This window comes from the organism of the source record quoted next, unplaced genomic scaffold, assembly GCF_019419815.1.
Source record: "Pyrus x bretschneideri cultivar Hongxiangsu unplaced genomic scaffold, Pyrus_bretschneideri_v1 Contig48, whole genome shotgun sequence".
NCBI lineage: Eukaryota > Viridiplantae > Streptophyta > Magnoliopsida > Rosales > Rosaceae > Pyrus > Pyrus x bretschneideri.
Genome location: NW_025999785.1, coordinates 913,942 through 924,421, shown reverse-complemented (window position 1 = coordinate 924,421; position 10,480 = coordinate 913,942). Strand labels below are relative to the sequence as shown.

Below are 10,480 nucleotides of genomic sequence, written 5' to 3'. Positions count from 1 at the left end.
GAAAACATAATTTATTAAAGCTAGATTTCTATACCTAAGATAGAGGTTGACAGTGTTCATAATTATCAAAAGTTGGCAGTGTCCAATTGCTCACTGTTCAAATGGTAGAGATGCTATAAAAGCTTAATTCATGTACATAAGTTCATAGTATCATGTACTCAAAATAATCATAGTATCAAAAGATTGGCAGTCTTCAACTGCTCATCGTTCAAATACGAAAATATACATTTGTCCATATCAGAAGGTTGGCACCGCACATCTGCTGTGTTTATGATTTTTCCTGTTCAATCTCTGGTCTTGCTTGTTTGGGAATGGCCATCCTTTTTCTTGGCCACCATGCTGTTGAATTGGTGCCTTTTGCCCAGGATTTTTCTCTTGCTATATATTACGAATTGGAATCAGTAAGAATGCCATATAAAAAACTAAATATGTCAATCTATTTAACTTAGTGCGGACTTCATCAAACAACCAAGAAGTATAATCCAGCAAGGTTATTTTCTCTTTTTGTTTTTAAATCAAAATGAATTCTACTGTTCCCATCTATTTGCACATCCCTTTAAATTATCCAAAAACACAAAAGAAATATATCTTGATCCATACCAATTAATGATTTCCCATTTACTTGAGTCAAACGTCAAAGCCAATGAACTGATGAAGGAGCTAAAAAAGAGATGAGATGGAAGGAAATCACATACCAGCATCAGGCTTAAATTTGTAGTGCTCATTTGAGAGAGCAGTGATAGTGTTGATGAGAGTGTAGGGAGAGAAACAAAATGCAAATCGTAAGAGTTTGAGAGAACCGCTTGAGGGACACTGCAGATTGATCGTTGAGATTTGAGAAACAAAGGAAGCTGCAATTTGAGACGAACTGCTATGCATCAAACGTGGTGGAGTTTCTACGTTTGAATAGAAGAGGTAGTCTCAGAGCTGTCTGCAATTAGTCCTATCAGGAGCTTCTGCACTGGTTGATGTCTCGGTGTTTTCCTTAGTCGCATGTGCATTGTAGACTTGGGTAGATGAAAAGTAGAAAGAAAATAAAAATATAAAGTCAAAGTTACTACTTAACTATCTATGTTGATTCATGTCCCATGCATAATAAGAATAGTGAATCATTTTTCATCTCGTGCACTGGTTTATAAGGATGAAGACGATAGGCGGAAGCTCATAGAGATGTCTAAACTTCAAAGAGATCTAATTCTGTCTGAAAGAGCACAGAAGAAAGATGAAAAGAGTTTATGTTGTATTTGGCTCATACATTTGTGAGTAATTATAAGTCACAAATGTTGAGAGATGCTTCTCGTAGTGAAGATGATGGATCATCAGGGGATGATGTGATCATTGACAGTGATGATGAAAAGTCAGAGGGACTAACTTTTGATGATATAAAGGAGATTACCATTGGAAGGTCGAAACTTGCAAAGTGGTTTATTGAGCCCTTCTTGGAAGAGTTAATTGTGGTTTGCGTTGTAAAGGTTGGAATTGGGAGGTTATTATCAGTGGTAGGAGCAGTATAGGCAGGCATGGCAGCAACTGCAGTAGCTTTGGAAGTTGCGGTTGGCGCGGGGAAGTTGATTGATACGAGTGCCCCTGTTGATTTTGGAACAGAGTCAAATCTAAAGCATAATTTTGAGCTGCCAATATCATTGGCTGCTCTTCAGAAGTTCGGAAAGGCACAGGGTGCTCAGAAGGGGTTCCTGGTAAGAAAGCAGCGAATAGAAGCAATCGTTAGGTGCCAAGTCCCAGAGAATGATGGGAGGAGGCAACTACATGAGAAGAAGAGGGATTCTCTGAACATATTAAAAACCTTAAATGCATTAATAAGTTAAATTAAACCACCACAGAAACAAGAAAGTTCAAAAAGAGAGAACATATTAAAAACAGATCAAGGCATGCAAAAAAATACAGACTATCTGTAAACTAGCTGATTAAACCAGAAAGTTTCCTAGCTTACATAGTCGTCGGTGTCTGGGTCCTCCTCATCATCATCATTTTCAATACCATCTGCACCTTGTTGATCCTCATCATCTTCTTGTTCCACCTCCTCTTCCTCATGAAACTCCTCATCAAAGTCCTCCTCAGCATCCCCATCAAAATCCTCATCGTGTTGTCATCATCCTCATCAAAATCATCATCTTTATAATCCCCATCAAAATCATCAACTTCGGTAGAAATTTTTTCCAAGGCCCGTTCGTAAGTTTGTCGCATACTAAACCTACCCCTACTTTCTTCGCTCGACAATGTGCAATAACATGGACCAAATCGCTTTCTTCCAAATTGAACTCATTATCTGACAACGATAAATTTGCCAGCCAAAGGATCTCTTCAGGGGGAAAACTATCCACTAGTTCGACACAAAAACTAGTACCCTTGGTGTGATTAATAACATAAATATAACATGAGCTGATGTAATCATGAGGAACAGAAGCCAGGCACACAACCAATGCTTTTGCATTACAACCAATTTCCTTAGGCACTTCAAAAGAGACTTGGGTACCTTCGTTGACATGACTGAACCAAGTGGAATTTGTCTTCCTACAAGAGTCATGGTTCCACCTCCTGTCCATCCCTATACCATGTTGAACAAGATTTGTGTGAGTAATACATACATAACACACATATTTGTGAGGGGCGGGGGAGATGGGGGTGGTGTGGAAGAGAGAGAGAGTACCTGTAGCGTGCTATCCTTAAGAAGGAAATCTATGACATTGTTGTGTGTTGTCATACAAAGTGAGAGTCCCGAGTTTAATGCGTTATCCAAGCCTGGAAACTCAATGAGTTTTGGGGAAAAGAGAATCACCCATGTCGACATGCCTGATAAATCTGGCATTCTTTCTAATGCAGAGCAGTTGTTCATGTCCAGGAAACCCAAACTTTTTGGTAAATCTGTAATCTTGACAAGGTTTCTGCAACCATTCAAGGATAGTATAAAAAGCTTGGAGAGGCCACTGAGGCTTGGAAGGCTCCCAAAATTATTGTCATCTAGACGTAACTCCTCTAAACAAGGTAGACTACTCCCAATATCATTATGCACTTCCTCTATATTGCTGTCCATCAAAATTAAGCTTCTCAAATAGCAAAGAACACTTCAATTTACTCAAAGATAAGAGCTCGAGCTTCTCTAGTTGTACGATGGAAGGTGGTACTTTTTTTATGGCCGTTCCATCTGCATGAAGAGTGACCAATGATGCCATTTCTCCCAAGTGCTCAGACAAGCTTTGGAATCTTGAACAACCATCGAGAACAAGAGTTTTGACATATTTCAACTTGTAGAAACTCCTCGGAAGAGCCTTAAGCGTTTCACAGTCTTTCAAATTCACCAACACAAGACTCTTGAGATCTCCGATGGACTTGTGAACTTTAGCCAACCTCTTACAGTCTTTGAGTATCAATTTCTCAAGATTTGGGAATTTCGAAAAGTCTGGCGATTGTGTTAGATCGTGGGAGTGGTTGAGATTCAGAATCTTTAACTTATCAAGCAACTGTAAAGAAAAATCAAATTGAAATAAAAAATTTAAATCCAAAAAAAAGATTCAAAGAGCATAAAAATGATTCCTAATTTGGTTCAGGTTACGCATTGTACTTACCCTAGAATACTCACAAAGAACTTGTCCGAGGCTGCTGTACTGCATGTCGATAGCGACTATGTTTGGTTGACACAGTTCTATTGGTATGAACTGCAATGGGAATCCATGCCAGCAGAACCATCTTAATTTTTTGGAAAGACATTGGTATCCCCCAGCGAGCCGAACGTAGTTTAGTTGAAGCAATCCCAGTCTCTTCATATTTCTAAACGCCTCAGTACTGAAACTAGTCTCTTTAAGACTCGGCAAATTCAAAGCCAGACCTTCAATTTTTTCAGTTCCCTGCTATCCGAAAAAACAGACTCCAAATAAGAGAAGGCTTTGCATGAAAAAAGTTAGATTACTAACTTACATATGCTTACACGTTTAACTTAAAGTTTGATTAGGAAGGTACTTACAGATTTGTCTATCAATACATCATTTACATCTTCAGGATGCCACAATCTACTTCGTTCTCCAGGGAAATCGGGATTTTCGGCATGCACGATATCTCTGCCCATATCCCGAAGCAAATCATGCATCATAATCTTGTTTTCTCTATTAATAGTTACAAGGCATCGGTCAAGGAGGACCTCGATTCCTGTTGTTGCATAAAAGCCATAACCATCCAAGATTTGCACGACATCATTCTTGTTCATTCCGATAAAAAAACAAGCTATATCGAGGAATATCCGCCTCTTGTAATTATCATTTAGCCCGTCGTAGCTTATTTTCAGTTGTGCCTGAATTTCTCCACGAGGAATCATTTTCAATTCCTCTACACTTCGTTTGAAAAGAGTAGATCCTAAAACTTCAAGAGCCAGCGGCAATCCTCCACAGTAATTGACAACTTCTTTTTCAAGCACAAGATATTGACTAGGACAACTACTACTTCTGAAAGCATGCCAACTTAGGAGCTCAAGAGCTTCTTCCTGGTCCATTACTTTCGCCCGATATATCTTATCAACTGCAAATTCTTTTAGCACATGTTCGTTTATAGTTGTGATGATGATTCTACTCCCCGGGCCAAAAGAGTGGCAATTTCCAGCTAATTCACTTAGCTGCTTCACATCGTCTACATCATCAACTATGACAAGTACCTTTAAGCGTTGAAATCTTTCCCTTACCAAGGCGGTCCCTGCAGCAACACTGCTTACCTTTGTCTTGGTTTGCAAGATATCGAAAAGAAGTTGTTTTTGCAATTTTTCTAGTTTCTTTTCCCTCACTTTTTCAAGGAAACTTTTACCTTCAAACCTTTCATAAAATCTGTTATAAATGGCTTTAGCAATCGTTGTTTTACCTATTCCACCCATGCCTAAAATTCCAATCACACGAACATCATATGAATCTCCGATGCCTAAATAATTACTGATATCTAGCACTCGAGTATCTATTCCGACTTGATAAGGCGCTACGTCGAAGTATTTGTTGTTCAACTTCATAGTGACGTCATTGGTAATCATCCTGATAAACTTTGCTTCATGCCTGGCATTCGTTAAGTTGAGAAGCAAAACGAAGATTGTTAATACAACAAAATTGAACTAATTAATACACAAAATTATTTATCATGAACAGAGATTTTAATTAAGACATCTTTTTTTTGAGGTGGTGTGTTTAAACTTAGCAAACATCAATTAAAATTAAAATTAAAATAAGAAACACAAACAAAAAAACCAGCATCCCATCCCTCCGCAGCCAGTCGCCGGCGGCTTCCCAACTGTGATTAGTGTAGCCTTAACAGTTTAAACTTTATTGTATGATTTTGTTACAGAGGTCTAAGAAATTGCATGATTCCAAATTAATAAGCAAAGGTACGTTAAAGCCTTAATTCATAAGAAAAGAAATTAGTACGTACTCGTCCAAAGTGTTTCTGAGATCCCAGCCAGACAAATTCGAAGCTTCAGTAAGAGCAGCTCTCCTCCTCTCTACCTTTTTTTCATCTGTATGTTTGAGAAACGATTGTGCAAAACAACCAGTCTGTTTCCTGACATGCGAGGGATCAACGTCATAGAATATCGGCAAAACTAATTGCCCTATTATTCTTCTACACTTCATGATCTTAACCAGCTCCTCAAGACACCAGCGGGAGTCCGAGTACCGTCTTGAGAAGACGATGATAGAGATCCTTGAACCCTGGATTGCCCGCACAAGTTCGCTAGTTATGTCTTCTCCTCTTCTTAGTTCGTCGTCAATAAAGGCGTTGATTCCGGCCCTTGTCAATGCTTCGTGGATGTGGCCTGTGAAGTTTTTACGTGTGTGTTCGCCTCTGAAGCTTATGAACACTTTGTACAGTGAGCCTTTTGAGAAGGAGGACAAGGATAGGGAGGCAGAGGAGGACGGTGATGATGAGATTGAGGGTGAGGAGGTGGAGGAGGCGGAGGAGGACGAGGAGGATAAGGATGAGGCGGAGGAGGCAGAGGAGGACGATGAGGATGAGGGCATGGACGAGGTTTTATCGGGGACTGAGATATTCATTTGGCGAAAGACGAAGCCGAGGGAGCAGAGGAGGAAGATGAGGACATCAAAGACAAGACCGGAATTGTGATGAACATGGTGGTAGGACAGTAACACCAGCACCATAATTAACAAATTCCCTAAGCTCGACCAGTTATCCATTGCCTTCAATTTGTTTGGCTATATTGATTTTCATTTTTTTCTACCGGAACTACTTTCTTCTTATAATTAATAAACCCGCCTACGCGGCGTAGTTGACTGTAGACTTGAGTATTGGTAAGTTGACTTGTGGTTCTACACCCTAAATTTTGGGTGGTGCTCTTTTTTTTTTCCACTATAGCGCCAAATTCTACGTGGTAAGTTAACTTGTGGTTCTACACCCTAAATTCTACGAGACGCCCTTTTCATTCCACTTTAACGCCAAATTCTACACGGTGCCTTATGGTTCACACAATGATGAGAGATTTTTCAGTTTATAGGAACACAGTCCAGTACACTACACCATTTATAAAATAACCCTTTGATGAGCTTTGTGCAGAGAACCACATCAGGCCTGTACCCCTCGTTAACCATTAGCTCAAGAAAGTAGAGTGCTTCATTGTACTGGCCTGCTTTGCAGGACCTGTTGAGAACTTTCATAAATGTGAACTCGAAACTTGGGTTAGGCTACGGTACCACAGGTATTAACTCATGGCCCAACCAAATGAGAATTTTTTGGGTCCTGCATGTAGGTCACCTGCCTTGAGATCGGACTTGTGCTACCATCCAATAAGAAGCTTCGTTCAAGCCTAAAACATCTCACCCGGGCCCACCTCTCTTGTATTCTGGCCCCACTCACTGTTCATCATGCACCCGTTGGGTCTTTGGTCGGATAGCCACTCGACATGGGCATCTGGACCGAAGAACTCCACATACAGGGGGATTTGTAGGCAAGGTAGGGCCGACACGGGGGCACTTACCCTACTGAAGTTTTTCCTCACTCGCCGCACAACATGGTACTACCGCTTGCATTAGGGTGGGTCGAGCATAAGGTTGTGTGGGATTTGCGTGTGTTGCTCTTTATGTGCATGACCAGACAAGTGACGTGATCTACCAGCCAGACCCAACATCGAAGAAATTTTAGCAAGGTGCATGCTAACACATTGTTTTTGCAAGGCTGCGTTGATACTTTAAACATACAGATAAGAAAACATTCTTCAATAATATGGTGTGTATTAATCATGATGTAAGACATATATATTATTATTATAATTTGAATGATTATAACGAAAAGAGGAAGAAGTTACAAGTTTGCAACATATAATGTGTCCTAAACTCGTATTTCCGAGGGCTAACTCTCCCTCAACTAATGGGTTCCGATGTCGGCAACGTGGAGCTTTAGGCCTTGTACGGTGATGTACTTGTGCTGTATTTGTTCCATTTTAGTCTTCCCTTAATGAACAAGAGAGAGTTAAGTTTTAGTTCAGAAAATGTATTACGAACTTACTACAAACTCGACAATAAAAATAGAATACAAATAAAAAAAAACCTTATTTCATTAAGTGAGATCGATTGCTCGTTCCAAGTCCAATTAAAAAGAAGAGGAAGGCGTCAGATAGTCAAAATTCGACATTTTGTTTTCACGTTGAAATCACTATAATAATGAATCCATAAAATAGAATACGTTTGAATTTTTTTAATACAATCAATTAGTTATAAGATTAAACTAATATAAACTGCGGATAAAATTTGAATTCAGGTGTATAAAATGCGCATATCCATTCTAAATATCTAACTTATGTAACTACGTCTACATCGGTTTTATTTGGTTTAGAGAACAAGAATAAAATTTATCCCGTAAGTACACAAGATTAAGTTTAAGACGTCTTAATAATCAGAAGATACTTTTATACATTATCCTTTCATCAATCATGTTACATGACAAAAAAATGAGGTGTTGACTTATAAGAGCTAGCTAAAGGTAGCATATTCCTTTCTTTCTTTGTGGTTTCAACCTATCCTTGCCCGCCTTACTAAATCATGTAACACAAACGTTATCCACACACCTCATTTTACTTTTCACATATCTTTTGATAATTTATGTCCGTTGATCTTCTTCAATTCATCTGATCCGATGGTCGAAAATTAAAAAGATGTATGAGAAATAAAATGAAATGTGTGAATATCACACCCCTAAATTAATTGTGATAAAATAAATTTTCAAATACTTTTATACATCTAAGTTTGAGCTCTATTATTATCGCTTATTGTCCAAATCGTCCAAACGGACGCCACTCATCGACAATATTAATTCCAAACGCCATGTCGTTTCCATGCAGTTTCTCAAAAACCAAAAAAATATTGGCGGGTCGACTCAACGAGTCGATTAACTTTCCTAAAACATGCAGAACTGTTTCAAATTTTGCAAGCTCTTTAAATTCAGCGGCTTTCATGTTTTTGTCTGTCGAAGCACTCAAATTTTTTCAGGTGATTGATTTATTCTTCTTGTTGTTGCGCTTTGTTTGTTCGAATACCAGAAATTTGACTACTTTCTTTGTATTGTTTGCTGAGAATTTTTGTTTTTTAGGTTGGTTTTAAGAATTAAAATCGGTAAATACTAAATACCCTTTTGGGTTGTGAGCGAGATCTGCTGTAATATGCAGAGATTAAGGATTAATATTGTCTGAAATTCAGAAGTTGTAATTCTGGGATTTGGTTGTTTGAGCTGTAAATTTTGGGAATTTGAGCAATGGGTGTTCAATACAGTCCTAGGGTTTGAAAGGGGATATTGGTTTCGAGAAGGTTTTGACTCGTTACCAATGTCTTGGGGTTGGTTTTGAGCTGGAAATTTTGAGAATTAAGGAAGTGGGTGTTCCATGTACAGTCTTAGGGTTGAAAGGATGGTTTTTTTTTTTTTTTTTTTTTTTGGGGAAATTTTTCGATTTGTTGCCATTCTGCGAGTCGGTTTTGAGCTGGGAATTTAGGGAGTTTAAGCAATGGGTGTTCCATATACAGTGTTAGGGTTGAAAGGAGATGCTGTTTTTAAGGAATTTGTTTTCGAGGAATGACTTAGATGGGTTCACAGAGGATGAAGTCGAGCATCGCTATATATCTTGTGTTTCTTCTGTGTGAAATTGTGAATTATTAGCCGTCAGCAAAATTGTTAGTAGCATATTAGAATTTTTAGGTTTCAAATTTTTTGTTACAAACTAATGTGTTTACTATCAAGTTGAAATAGTTTTGAACCAACAGATGGAAATAATATGTTGATGATTTTGTCTTCTTTTCGAATGCTGACTTTATAAGTTATTCAGGAATGCGAGTAAAACACCAAAACATACCGGAAGGGACAGCGGATAATGGCAGAATTAGAAAATTTGCTCTTGGAGGCTGCGAGAAGAACAAGTTCATCGGGGAAAAACCGACACTCACATTCATCATCTAGGAGGAGAAGTCGGGGCTCATATTCTGATGGAGGAAGTGACTCTAGAGGTGATGATTCTGACGATGGTCATGGCTATGCAAGCAGGAAGCCCTCTGGACCTCAAGTTCCTTTGAAGAAGAGGTTGGACCCTAGACGATGAACAAGGTAGCCAGGAAGAAGGTGGTTATAACAATAGTGGTTCGGATCTCGGGCGGGAGGGGTGGGAGACAATAATGAATCTAATGTTGGCAGTGATCTTTACAAGGATGAAGACGATAGGCAGAAGCTCGCAGAGATGTCTGAACTTCAAAGAGAGTTAATTCTGTCTGAAAGAGCACAGAAGAAAGATCACAAGAGTTTAAAGAAGAATTTCCGACCAAAGTGGGACAAGGGGGAGGCCCCACAGTCCCAGAAAGAGGCTCCCCCTCTTACAACCTCTCAGGTGCGTTCATCAGCCAGATTTGCTGATAGGGCAACTTTCAAGGATGATGCATTGAATGAGTTAATAGCAAAATGTTTGGAGCAGCAGGACCCTAAGACTCACCTCAAGTTGAGAGATGCTTCTCGTAGTGAAGTGATGGATCATCAGAGGATGATGCAATGATTGATAGTGATGATGAAAGGTCAGAGGGACTAACTTTTGATGATATAAAAGAGATTACCATTCGAAGGTCGAAACTTGCAAAGTGGTTTATGGAGCCCTTCTTGGAAGAGTTAATTGTGGTTTGCGCTGTGAGGGTTGGAATTAGGAGGTCAAAATCTAGGACTATCAGTGGTAGGAGCAGTATGGGCAGGCATGGCGGCAACTGCAGCAGCTCTGGAAGCTGTGGCTGGTGCGGGGAAGTTGATTGATACGAGTGCCCCTGTTGATTTTGGAAGAGAGTCAAATCTAAAGCATAATTTTGAGCTGCCAATATCATTGGCAGCTCTTCAGAAGTTTGGAAAGGCACAGGGTGCTCAGAAAGGGTCCTTGGTAAGAAAGCAGCGAATAGAAGCAATAGTTGGGTGCCAAGTCCCAGAGAATGATGGGAGGAGGCATGCGCTGATGCTTACAGTTGGCATC

At 39.5% G+C, this 10,480-nt stretch overlaps 1 protein-coding gene, 1 long non-coding RNA gene and 1 pseudogene across 2 annotated transcripts; 1 reads left to right on the top strand and 2 right to left on the bottom strand.

Annotated features, from left to right (window-relative positions):
* Nucleotides 1–109: 109 nt before the first annotated feature.
* Nucleotides 110–729, bottom strand: LOC125469965. The gene is made up of 2 exons (XR_007252293.1): nucleotides 696–729; nucleotides 110–378 (listed from the first exon to the last, which is right to left on the bottom strand). It is a non-coding gene; the product is annotated as an uncharacterized LOC125469965 (long non-coding RNA).
* Nucleotides 730–1,802: 1,073 nt separating this feature from the next.
* Nucleotides 1,803–6,182, bottom strand: LOC125469962 (disease resistance protein RPV1-like). The gene is given in 8 exon segments (XM_048568261.1): nucleotides 1,803–2,195; nucleotides 2,198–2,518; nucleotides 2,521–2,566; nucleotides 2,669–3,074; nucleotides 3,076–3,479; nucleotides 3,585–3,863; nucleotides 3,980–5,045; nucleotides 5,416–6,182. Coding segments are annotated over 8 exon segments (3,531 nt in total). The 5' UTR covers nucleotides 6,177–6,182; the 3' UTR covers nucleotides 1,803–1,947.
* Nucleotides 6,183–8,562: 2,380 nt separating this feature from the next.
* On the top strand, nucleotides 8,563–10,439 carry LOC103954469 (annotated as a pseudogene).
* Nucleotides 10,440–10,480: the final 41 nt, after the last annotated feature.